This window comes from Brachyistius frenatus, unplaced genomic scaffold (genome assembly GCF_029030835.1).
Source record: "Brachyistius frenatus isolate BFR_SWC_R1_liver_20210118 unplaced genomic scaffold, ASM2903083v1 Contig_15, whole genome shotgun sequence".
Taxonomy (NCBI): domain Eukaryota; kingdom Metazoa; phylum Chordata; class Actinopteri; family Embiotocidae; genus Brachyistius; species Brachyistius frenatus.
Genome location: NW_027210614.1, coordinates 4,143,928 through 4,157,283, shown reverse-complemented (window position 1 = coordinate 4,157,283; position 13,356 = coordinate 4,143,928). Strand labels below are relative to the sequence as shown.

The 13,356-nt window shown below is 38.5% G+C and overlaps 1 protein-coding gene across 1 annotated transcript in view; it reads left to right on the top strand.

Moving 5' to 3' along the window:
• csmd1a (CUB and Sushi multiple domains 1a) overlaps window positions 1–13,139 on the top strand; it is a 389,222-nt gene extending 376,083 nt beyond the window's left edge. Inside the window, exons 72-75 of the mRNA XM_069693686.1 lie at window positions 980–1,067; window positions 1,284–1,410; window positions 2,830–2,892; window positions 5,468–13,139. Coding sequence (XP_069549787.1) covers window positions 980–1,067; window positions 1,284–1,410; window positions 2,830–2,892; window positions 5,468–5,627 — 438 coding nt within the window. The 3' untranslated portion in view covers window positions 5,628–13,139. The remainder of the gene's footprint in view (window positions 1–979; window positions 1,068–1,283; window positions 1,411–2,829; window positions 2,893–5,467) is intronic.
• The last annotated feature ends 217 nt before the right edge of the window (window positions 13,140–13,356 follow it).

The following is a 13,356-nucleotide window of genomic DNA, read 5'->3' as shown; positions in this document are numbered from 1 at the left end:
AGTGTTACAAAGTAAGACAGAAAAAAGAAAAAAGGCCAGCTTTGTGTAATGTTTCATGCAGCAGATAGACTTGTTAACTTAGTTCAATGAGATATTTGACGCTGGGACTCGTGAAGATCCCGTACACAGCTTGGGAAGAGAGCATAACTTGTTCAACTTGTTGACGGAGAAGAGGAGAGAGAGAGAGAGGGATGGAGGAAATGAATGGAGGGATTGTAAAGTGTAGTAGCAGACAGTAGTAGCAGACAGATATTGAGGAAGAAATGACGTAAGAAAGAAGGAAGGACGGAAAGAATGAAGGACACACAGGGACACGGTCATTTAAACTGCAAATGACAGAAGGAGAAATTCCAGTTGTCAATTTGTGGGTAAAACCTCACTGCTTGAATTTCCAAGCAAGAGATGGTGGAAAGGGGGAAGAGAAGGAGGTGGGGACAGGAGAGAACACAGTAGAGTATGTGGAGGGATACTGTCGATGATGAAAAGGTGTTGGACTTCAAATTCATACAGCATAATGTAAAATACTGAAACAAAATGTTTATGAATGAATTTACCAAATGAATGCATTTACGTGTTGCAGTACTTATAGTGACAAACCACCCAACACATTGAAGGATTGATTGTTTTTTACTATAAATATAAATCACATTGATGACTGATAAATTACATTTACAGGTCCGGTATAAAAGATCTACTTTTCCGGTCTACAGTCTAACTGTACATGAAGGAAATTACATATTCATCTCTCTGTTTTTAAGATATTTTCAACCTATAATTACACCTTTCCCATACATCCTCTAGTACTTTGTACCTTCACCACAAAATCCTTTAATGCTACATAAACATATACTTCATTTCCCACTGTCATTGCAAAGAGCCTTTATTCAACTGTACTGGTTTAAAAGCAATGCAACCAGTGTGAACCCTGCTTTATTGCAGATATGATCAATTAAGGTCTGAACACTGTTTTTCTTTTCAGCTTACTGCAGAATCGGACCAGAAGACATTTGTCTACCAAGGGCATATTCACAGTAAAGATTTTGGCAAGTTCCATCTGACGAGGCAAGGTAAGTCCCAGCAACAACATATCATAAAGCGCTGTGGAAAAACTCAAATATTTCATATTATTGAAATGTATTTCAGTTTTGAGGCTGAGTAGACACAAGAAGCAGAGAATACTGACTAAGAATTCAGGAAGCATCTTATTACATGTGCACAAAGGGCTGTTTGCGTGTTTTTGCGAGTTTATGCATGTGTCGGTTCATCTGTGTCTGTGTCCCCAGGCCCTGTTACCATGGCAATGGACCCATCAAACCCCTATACGAACAGCAGCTCTGTGGCAGCAGCCATCTTAGTTCCTTTCTTTGCCCTGATCCTCTCTGGATTTGCCTTCTACCTCTACAAGCACAGGTAAGCTATATAATCAACGTCAATCCATCAGAGAAAAACAAACAAGCAGCAGAGTAGAATACAAAACAGGAATTTACCTTCTGACTATCTCTGTAAAAAAAACACCAAAAAAAAAACAAGTGGTGGGTTTGATGCCTGAGTCAAAAGTAGTATGACAGCAAATTATTACAACAAAAAAATGTTAGCAAAAATGTTTTTTAATTGTCAAACACACAATCAGCATCTTGATCAGTCTTAAGCATGTTCATTTGGTGAATATATATAGTAAAATATGAGCATTCAATTGAATTTTAGATGCATTGTTGGAATCTTAATTTTTAGCGAGCCTGTTTTTCTCAATTTATTTCATTCTATCTAATAATTTATTCCATACATTCTACATATTTCTTTGAAGCATCAACTCTCTAATTTATTTATGACATGTCTTTGCATTGCAAAGGTGTGTTGCATTGTGTTCTGGTCTCTCAAGACTCCAGTTGAAGAAGGTCTTTAAAACTGCATGTCTATCTTTTGGTCAATATTGGTGCAGAATGATTCGACTGGAAATAAGCTCTCTTATTTTGACACTAAAACATGCGCCTGTACTTTTCAAGCATCTCACAGTAAGAACAGACCAAGGGCCCATGCATACAAGAGATTAATGATATATCTTTGAAAACATAATCAGTTTGTGAGTTATCTGTTCCTAACTAAGTAGAGGTGGCTGTTTGATACATTTTAGAAAGAAAGGCGGGTTTACAGACATTATAAAAAGTAATTATAGCTCTAGAACTCCTTGTGCACGATTCAATCTGATTGACCTTAGATGTTAATTATTGTTCTTAGAAAGTTCACAGAAGACTTACAATGCCTTAAGATGCCAGCTATTTCAGAACTCTACTGAGGGTAAAATCTCAGCATTATGTTTCCTGTTAAAGACTTGTGTGATATCAGGTATATTTAGACCTTTGCCCTTCATCATTCAAAGTTTTACAAAGTCATCTCACACATCTAATAATAGACGTTATTACACATGATTCTGTTGGCTTGTCATTCATGGTAGTTCTGTGCTGCAGTTTTCTGTATGCAATGAGGTTTGTAATGTCCAGACCTTTTGATGTAATTTAGGAAACATGGACTTTATGTGCAGGAAGAAATATTTTGTGTTACACAGTCAGAAATGTTCTTTTTTTATGTACTAACTAGTTAGCATGGTAAATCCTGTGAATGCTAAGATGGTGACTGCCGTGCACAAGGCTATGCAGACACATGTACAGTATATATCAACATCACATTCAGTATAGTAAACCACTGGCTGGTTCTACTTGTTGACTAATAACTCTATCATTACATTTTTTTACACTTTGTTATGCAACCTGATTGCCATTTAGCAGTGTGCAATGCTAGTTGATGTATATTAAAGCTGATGGTTGTATGCAGGACATTGTCTGCTGACACAGATGACAATGAAAGACCAAAAGACACCTGGGGGCCTGGCGGCAGGTAAGACTGGCACCTGTCATCCATCTGGTTCAAACAGCAACCAGACCTCCGCCCGCCGCCACATCCTCTGTCAAACTTGTCATCTCTTGTTTTTAGTTTTTTAGACTTTTCTTCATGCTGTTTAGTAAGGCTGCACAATCAACCAAAAATGTAATTTGAATTTTATGAACGGAAATAATGTTCTTTAATTCCAGACTAGAAACTAAGGAGTGTAAACCAAAATGAATATCAGTCCAAAGATAAATGGAACAAGGGGACTGGCATGTATTATCAGTAAAAAAAAAAAAAAGAATGAATAATTTTAAGTTTTTGAAAGCAGTGCAGCCCTACTGTGTCAAAACAGCAATCCTTTCAAGCTAAAAAAAAAAAAAGGCATTTTATTTTGTCTTTGATCTCATTGTCATCCTTCTGTCAGCATGATGTCATCAAGAACGAATGCAATATTTAATCCATTATATTTTAAATATAAATATCTACTGTTTGATTGCAGCAAGTGATACAGTTATGTACTTCCTTAAGCTGTTGCTTTTCAAAATCTTTTTCTTCTACTGTCATTAATAGCTGACGTTACTTTTATCTGCACGAAGCTGTAGGTTTATGCCAAAGGTAGCTTTGCTAGCATAGCATAACGTCCAGTCCAACATAATGGCAAGCCAACAGAAATAAACATGACTTATTCACACAACAGTGTACAGCAGAAACTGAAATGAGAAACGAAATGCAAGATATGGGTGCGTACACTGCAGTTTCTTCCTGCTTTGGCCCGTATGTGTGTGCAGCATCTATAATACTGTCAAAGCAATTATGTGTGCCGTTTTTCATTCTACCACTAAAATTAAACTATTGCACCTAGAGCCACGACCAGTGCAGCGCTTCAAGCTGCTGCCACGCAGGGAGGTCTGCGGTGTGTGTTGGTGTGTGCAGTTTTGTAAAGTAATGGGTTGAGCATGTAGGGTAGGCTTAGTGGCTCCCCAGGGTTGGATTTCTACCAGTGCACACACACACACACACCGACCAACATACACTCTTAATGAGGTCAGAGTCGAACAGCGTTTCAGCTGCAGCACTCCTCCCTGATAATAGTTCCACAGGGTTTGGGAGTAAGTGATTATATCTAACGGGATTATAGGACCTGATTATCCAAAAATGTAATCTGCGACAAACAGACAAATTAGGAGGGGGTAGTCATACATCACCATATACCTGTTTGAGCCCCTGCAGTAAGATTCTTAAAAATCCTCATTCAGGTAGACTGAGAATTAATGAATACATATATTTTGAAGTACAACCTTTGAACGACAGCAGGTTGCAAGCAGACACACTCATGTGAGAGCTGTAGATGAGCGCTGGGCAGCTGGACCACTGAAGCAGGTTTAAGTTATGGGACATGTTCTCACTCCTGCCGTAATTTCCCCTGCAATTTGGAGCTATTTTAATTTACTCCGCCAAAGTTTGCGCCTTTAATCTTAAGTGGAAAGTTGCAGACCAACATGTCTGACAAGACAGCTGACAGGACAGTGAAGGGTAATTTAAGTTGAATTTATAAGACAAATATGGATAAAGTTAATATTCAGTTGATTATTAATTTATACCCTTACACCTAAGTACAAGCACGTTCTGCTGTCCAGCAGTTCTTGAACTAATACATCCTTCATTTCCTTGAACACCTGTGTTTTTTTACATCAGAGATGCTGAATAAGACATACACTGCAAATTACCACACAGTGCATATTGTCTGATTTATTTTGAAATGTTTAATATTTTCACATGAACAAATAAGTCAGAATTTTCACCTTGATTTCAGACAAGAATTGCTATCTTGTAATCAGATTTAATCTTTTCACCTAAAGTTCCATAAGGGTTTTGTTTGAACAGTTGGTGGCACAAAGGCTTCAAAATAAACTCATAGACACGCATGAAATCCAGCGGAGGCAGAGCCGCCTGACAGATGTAATTCAGTATTCCCTGGCCTTTTGGCTCTGATTTGGTTCACCAATTCCTGAGAAACATCTTTACTAGCTGCTAGGTCATCATAGTTTACCAGTTACTGATTAACTGTGGCTCAGTGACAGAGCATGCACCATATATCCGGCATATTTGAGCATGTTTGTCAGCTTGTGATCATATATTGAAGAGTTGGTGAGAGATGTGAGACTCAACCATTCAGTCAATGTGGCACAAAAAAACAGACCACTAAGCTGACAGTTTGAATAGAGCCGCAGACCTGAGCTAGTTCTTACTCAGTTACCACTGGTGACAATTTTACATGACATTGAGAAAAAACACTCAATGCAGGTTCAGGATTAAGCTATTTTTCAGAAGTTAAAAGAGCCTAACCTTGTCAATTATTTAAGTGTGTTTGTGGGGACAGCTGACACACATTGTTTTCACTTAATTTCACTGTCCTGAAATGCCTATAGTTGTGTGGTTTACTTGTCATTTTGTGTTTTAGAGGCTTGCACACTTTTGGTTGTACTGTCTTTTCTTTTTCTAAACATTTAATACTGTTTGGCAAGGCAACTTTAAACAAAGATTGTGTCATTAATGCATTATTACTTCTCTGTTGGTTTTTCAGGACGCGTCCAAAGGTCCAGTTCAATGGCTATGTCGGCCATGAGAGCTCCAATGGTCAGGCATCATTTGAAAATCCAATGTATGACACCAACATGAAGCCCACTGAAGCTAAGGCAGTTCGATTTGATACCACACTCAACACAGTCTGTACTGTGGTATAGTCCAGCAAACCTGCCACTACCTGTACAGTGGTTCAGTCCAACCTCCCAGTTGCAGTCTGCATCGTGGTTTAAGCAAACAAAAAAAGTAAGAACAAATTTAGGATCTGGACTCGTCAGCGTGAGCAGTCGTTGTGTAGCATGCTGGTCCCCTTTCAGCATAATCGACACAGTGATGCAGCTCTACTCCACCTCCTACCTGAACAATGGTATTATCCATCTCTAGTCTGAAAGAGAAGATTAGTCGGAACCAATAAACAAGGGAGTAGACAATAACGTCATCAAATTGCAGGAAGTCTGTTGCTCAGGAGATCCATTTTTGGGCTTAAATTCTTCTTAAGCACTGTTGCAATTCCAACATCAAGAAACAAACTGCTCTTTCCAAGAGTGTCGGTTGACTAGTGCAAAATTTGACCCGACTTCCTTCTGGAAAGGGCTTTGTATGGCCAGTGTCATATGGCCCTTGAACACCCTCTCTACAACTGAAAAGTGGCTTATCCAAATTTAACCCCTTAACCCCCTTGCCAAATCTGCATTGTGGTATAGGCTTATGAACTCCACTACTGCAGGCCAGACATGGGTTTGACCAATGTGAGGTTCTACCCTCAGGGGAGGCACTTAGACTATACCACCCTTTAGCCCTCTCTAGACATTGGATGGTTCCCATAAGTAAACATAAACCGTCATTGGTGCTGGACCAAAACCTTCCTACTGGACTTCCATCACACTGGACTTGACAGGACTAGGCTCTGATGTAATGACAGCTTACAGAGTCTGTTTTGTTGGAATCTAATATTGATTGTACAGACTGCTGTAAAGTTGACAACCAAATGCAAACGTTGTCAATGCAGTGATAAGGATAAACCAGAGCAGTTCCTTTAAAGAAAATGACACTCATTCAAAACTGGACACCAGTATTAAACTGGTACTAAGTATGGTGGACCAGTGCCAAACAAGCCACGGTCAAAAAGCAGTTGCAGATAAGTTTGAAATGTTTTAGCCTACTTGGAGAACTGGATGAGTTTTAATACAGCAGGACAATCGCAGGGCTAGGAGAGCTTAGTTGTCATTTAATAATGGATTTTCAAATGGATTCCTGTAATTGTCATTATCTTCTACCACTATATTGCCTTTTATGACAATGTCTGCCCACAGTACATGGCAAGTAATTAGGCTAAAACATCCCAAATCAAGCTTTTGCAAACAATGCTTTCCCCAGGTTTAGTACCAGAACCTGTGAACTAGTTCTAGATGAGTTTTTCACATTTTCAAATATTACATAGAGGTACTACACACTTTAAATCGGTACTATACAATATTCCACAGTAGCACTAGGCTGACTGTGCTCCACTAAAATACCAGACATTTGAGTTGCCGGGTTGATGTACTCTATGGACTGGTTTCCGGAGACCTGTCTAACACAATCAAAGAGACAGACAACTAATTCTTGTTCTTGGCATAGCCAGGATTCTGTGCTTGGTGGCTGAACAAGTGGAAGCCTGGAGGCAATAAGCTGTCAGGATCGTCGACTGCCGCAATCAGCTGTGGCCAAATCCAGGAAAAGATGTGTTCTCGTAACTGTGGTCGGGACTATCAGTCAAGTGATGACTGATCATTTTTCTACATTGTACTCTCCAGCCACAAAATCAGAAATAGATTAACTGATTAACAGACAGACCGGTTGACTGACAGAAATCAGACAGACGGACACAGACAAAAGGACAGTTAGACACCTCTGTCAGTCATGCTGGAAAAGTGAGACAAGGACATGTTGCTGTGGAAACAGAGGCAAATAGCTGTCTCTCATTGTCTCTTCTGGCATTTTTCTTCAGTGAAGATATTGATGAACAGACTCTTATGTTCAAAAGCCCAGCGGCTCCATGGGACTTCCCAAACTACTGCTGCTGGGGACCCCAAAATATAAACTTTATATAAACCGCACAAATTTTGCACTAGTGTGTTTTTCTGACTGGGTTATGAAAAAATGAATAATTTTTGGGTCTGAAATGGGTTTGGAAAATGAGTCATTCAAAAAAGAGAATTTTATTCAGAAACTTCTATCTTTAAAAAGATGACAAAGTGACTAAATACAGGGTTACAGAGTGTTTGTATATACACATTTATATTTCACACTCCCTGTTAGCAGAAAGTGTGACCACATACTATACTGTTGTTTATTCCGTTGCCATGACAACATGCTAGCCAACCAGAAAGTTGGGAACAGGTTACCTGTGGACCTCCAAGCAAGAAAGAAAATGGTGTCACAATGATTTTCCTGCCATATTTTTTTTTTTTTTTTTTTTTTTTAAATCAGTGGCTGTTTCTGAAAGCTCATACTGAATACTGTTACACAACTCCCATTCATAATATGCAGTGGAGTCCCAGTCAAACACTGGTACCCCTCCGCTAGTTTTATTTACAGGTAGTTCTCCATATGGTAAAGTAAATAGCACTCAGTTTTAGATACTGTAAAACTAAGATAAAATAGTAGCTCAGTATGGGTTCACTGATCACTTGTAGTAGTCGACAGTTTGAGCTCTCAGAAACGCGCGACTGTTTCTCTAACTCTCCTTAAAAAGATGTGTTGGAAATGTACCTTTCGGCTCACCTCATCGTGCATCCTTTCCACACATTACAAGTCTGATGCACATGATCTTGTTTGAACACGCCTTTTTAAAGAGTGCACAGCATATTGTGAAATCTGTTTGAGAAGTGGTCATCTCAGGCAGAGGACAAACAGACACAGTATGAAGACAACATGCACAATTATTGTGGCCAACGGTAATCGTCCCCTGAGCCCCTCCATTGTTTGAGAAATACCTCGTGTGCAGAGAGTAAGTTACATCCTGCTTATCAATGCTGGAACCGCACTGCAACAAATACACAAGCTTAGCGAGTGCGACCTAGTCCACTTATTTCCTGGTACTTTAGATCAAAATGGCGTTCTAACACCCATGAGTCTGCAGGATCCAAGAAAATGTAGTAGTATCAAATCACTTACCAAGCTTGTTATTTTTCGCAGTGTCCTCTGAAAATATTTATATTTTTTTGAAAGATGCTGCACTTGGTTTAGATCACAGATATAACTGCTTTCAGTGTGTGTCTTTCGGTGTCTTCAGGCCCGTTTCCTGTTTCATATTCATGCTCAACATTCTGGCATTATGTTCATACAACAGGCATCTGCTTTAACCTGCATGAATTTTACCATCCAAAATGAAGCTTCATTTATGTTTTCCATGTTTTCATTCAACTACAATCGATAATGCTGTCATATATTTACAAACATTAAATCACAAATCATTTCATCCACACATAACAAATGGTGATTAGAAAGTATGAGAGGCAGATAACGAAAACTTGTTGTCGATGAAACGTTATGTTGCACAGTTATGTTTCAGGCAAACAATAATTTCACTGAAATAAGTGAACTCAAATACTGAAAAAAAACCACACCTGTTTGGCATGAGGAGGTTGTCGCATTCACCTGTTTTGAGATAAGTGAGAACAAATTAACAAGCAAATGGCAGTTTTTGTTTACATTTTCAGCTCATCTAATTGAGAATGACTCGGCCACGGACCTGAATGCTGCAAATGAAATGTCCTGAAACAATGGTGACTATGTATTACTACAGGATATTGTTGGCTTTAAAATATCCATTGTCAGCCTGTGATTTACAGACTCGGTGTCAGGGTCACAGTCAGACAGCGAACAATGATGCACAGAAAATAAAGATATGCAGATGTGTGCAATAGTTCAACAAGACACACATTCAAAATCTCTTCAGCAATAACAGAGGAGTGTCTGCTCACAAGATCATGAGCCTCCTCTCTTTACTGCTAGAGTGCACCCTGTGCTTCTATTTTAATTTATTTAATTAATTCAGTTGAGATTCCTATGGAGTCAAGAGTGCATAACAGAGCTTGAAAATTAGAGGCGGCAACATTTCCAAAGCTGTAATAAAAGGTCTAGTTTTCAACAATTAATGACGGAGATCCGATCTCCTCGTGTGCCTGAAAGAGAAATTTCACACTCCATGTTGTGTCTGTTTATTCTGGCATGGTGCAATCAGAGCCGTACTGCAGAGATTAGATTTCACCTCCCTTGTCCCCACAGAAATTCAGCCAAATTCAGAGTGACCTTTAGTGTAGACATCAGGCTTACAGCAGAATTCTGAAGTTCTTACAATGTTTCTGAAAGCCCACATGGATGCTAGATGAGCTCTATTTTATGAGTGCCCCCCCCCTCCTCCATGAACCTCCGATGTTTCCCTCAGTCGCCAGCTGTGTAGCGACAGATGTCATTTGCCATTTGCCACGCCTGCTTCTTTCAGTAACCGTTTTAACTCGCAGGTTTTCCTGTGTATTCATTCACAGGTGGGAGGGGGTGTGGTCTCATTGTATCAGCCTAAAGCAAACTTTTGCCACTTTATAATATGGTCTCCATATTTAATGCTGATGCAAAAGAATGCCAGTGTACACGTCCAAAGTGTATATTCCTATGAAGATGAGTTAATTCTCTTTGTGAATGTACTTCTTTACATTTCAATTTCTTGATACCCAAACTCTGATAAATTGAGACTACAAATATGCTGAGTCATGGTGGAGCTAGCCCTGAATTGCTGAGAAGCTAGTTTACTAAACAGATATTAAATATTTTATTTTTATTCAATGTGAAAATATCTTATTGTACAAAAAGTCATCAGTAGGGTCATGAAAATAGTTTTCCATTGTGTCCAGTTTAAACTCGAAAGGAGAGATCTAAAAAAAAAAAAAGTATTTCCTTCATTATTCAATTATTATTATTCAATGACTGAGTGAATGGAAAGAAGGGTACTCCTATAAGGTCCGCCTGTGTTTTGTCTCTCTATTAATCCCAGGAAACGCAGATCTATTGTCATGGCCCTGATTAAGAACACATGGACGTGATGCTCATACGATGGAGAGCATTTAGACTTAAGCCATGAGTTTGCCGCAATCTATTTTAAATCAACAGAATTGAATCTTCTAATGAAGAAACTTTATAATGTGATGTGAAAAACTTGTTTGTAATAGCTAAGGCAGCTTTCATTTGGAAAGCCACTGGGAAGAGTGTATGGTGGCTTACAGTCACTTAGAAAGATTTGAAGCAGTACTCTACTCAGCCTTATTAAAATGACTTGTGGGATATTCAGCTCAACGCGACACATCCCTGCTCTGAGATGCCTTGAAAATTTGGATAATGTTCTCTTTACGTCTGATGTTTTTTTGTACAATTTGTGTAGAATTTTGCACATTTGTCCTTCATTTGTCATTGTCAGCAGTCCTCACTGTTTAAAAGAGCGATAGCTGGCTACAAGTAAAAATAAAAAATTTAAAAAAACAATAAAACTACCCACAAAATTTTAAAATGCCAAGGTTACTAATGCGTCTTCAGCTGAGACTTCTCACAGTTTGAGTAGTGTCCACGTTTGTCCCTCACTTCCTCTAAAGTGGTATTGTCAGCAGTCCTCTCTGAAACAAAGGAGTCCAGACTGCTGTGAGCTGAAAAAAAACCACAAAAAAAACCAGCTCAAATTATAATTCACATTGCATTTTTACATGGTGTCACATGGTACAGATATGTTTTCTTCACCACAGAATGGATTCAATGCCAATATAAGATGTATCAACATTACATCAAGATAGGGTACTGAGCATCATTTAACCAGTCCTGCTTTGATAGGAACTGTCATACATGTCTTCATATGTGGCCTGGCTGCCATATTAATCTGTAAATTCCAGCACGGATGAAACTCCATGCTGGGATTTTTTTTTTTTTTACTAGATGGAAATCTTACATTCCTGTGTGTCTGTGTAGGTGTTCGTATTCCTATCGGACAGTCCTTGTCTTCTGCATGCACATACACACATCCACTCTGTATATCTGGGCTGCTTTTGGTTGCAGTTTTGAGTGTAATCAAATTAAAATGTTAGCAGTTCATTTTATGTTTACGGGACTTTGTCTCATCTTCTTCTCAACAGTTTGGGTAGGACAAATTCCTCATGCCGTACGGTCTGCATTAGAGCTTTGAAGAAAATCTACAACCTGTTGTGTGTGAACTAAATTTTTGTCAACTGCAGACCTGCTTAACCCATCAGTGAAAAGGAAGAATAATTTTCATTTCAGCATGTGGCTGCTTGTAAATTGGAACACCACACACTATAGTGCTATATTCACATGTGAAATTGATGGGATGCTTTCTCAGCAACACGTATTAACATGCAGTAAATGGCTATTGTTTATAAATGTGCTCTGAAATATAGTATTTATTTTTGTTGTCCCAAATGGCATGGAGATATGTTGAGAATGGCAGGTCCTTGCCAGGAAGGTCCATCGTCATCAATGTTATTGTTTCCAGCGTCATAATATCTTGATTTTCGTCACTGTCATCTTTCACCATCATCATGTGCTGCTGAACTTGAAGTAGGTGCAAAAAAACAAAAACAAAAAAAACATTTTTGTACAGAAATCTATTTTTTATGGAGAATTTGTAAAAAAACAACAACAACAACAAATTATTAAACATGCTGTACTTTTTATGATTAATGATGTACGTACAAAAAAAATCTTGTTCATTAAGGTCAATGTTTTTACTGTTACATGCCATGTAAAAATCTATGGTTCAAACTGAGTATCGGATATCAAAATGTCATATGGTCTCTTTTGTCCATTTTGGCTGCTTTTACACAGGAACTGAAAACAGTCTAAAACATTTGAAGCATTGCCGCTTGGGGCCGGCATAGTACGTTTTTGTTGAACGTTTGACATTTTTAAGCAATCATTGCAAAAATATGGTCTACTGTGTGATGTAGTAATACATAGAAAATTTGGGGTGGCCTCTTATCTGGTAGCTGTGCCATCAGAGTTGCCTTCGAATTGGCGATTCTTCAGATTAAAATATAATTTCCGCACGTTTTTCGATTGATTTTAGATATACACACTTTTACATCAAACGAAAAATAAACACCAAATGTTGAGTGTCATAATGTCGTGACTGATGGGTAGAAAATGACACTTCCTTTAAAAGACAGTTGCTCTTGTGTAACAGCAGCCCTGTGTGGCTGATCCTCTTGTCTTTATCTGGGAGAGGGATGATTTTCACATGCACAAAAGATGTTGGATGACTTCACCCCTTTACCGCCCAAAATCCGACTTTGTGTCTGTCTAAACAAGGTGTGATCTGCTTCTCCTTGCTTAGACATAATGGGTTTAGAGTGGAAAATCAAATTGTGGTAAATCTAGACTCTAGCAACATTAGCAAATCAGCAAGTTTTGGAGGCTCCTGTCTTGACTGGTAAAACTAGACTTTTGAATTAATGGATGGAAAATGACATTTTTCTGTCCTTCTATGAGATCACGAGGGAGAAATATAATAGTGTTATTGAGGGTTAAATAACAGTATGTGAATGCAGCCTCAACCTGCTGTTAAAGAGACTCAGTTTATCTATCAGCTATTTTGAAGACATTATTTGAGAATAAAGTTTTTGATACAATAATTCTGTTTGTGTTCCAATGTTTTTGTAAACTCATATCATGCTTTAAAAACCGGTCTCTATTTTGTTTTGTCCAATATGTTAAATTACAAACACACAAAGAGTTAGCATGGTGCATTGACGCTCTGCTACTTGTGCCTGTCATGTCGTATTTTAAAGGACATCGCAGGACTTTCCTGGGATTTAATCTAACTCCTAATGCTGAAGTCTTTCTTCGAAG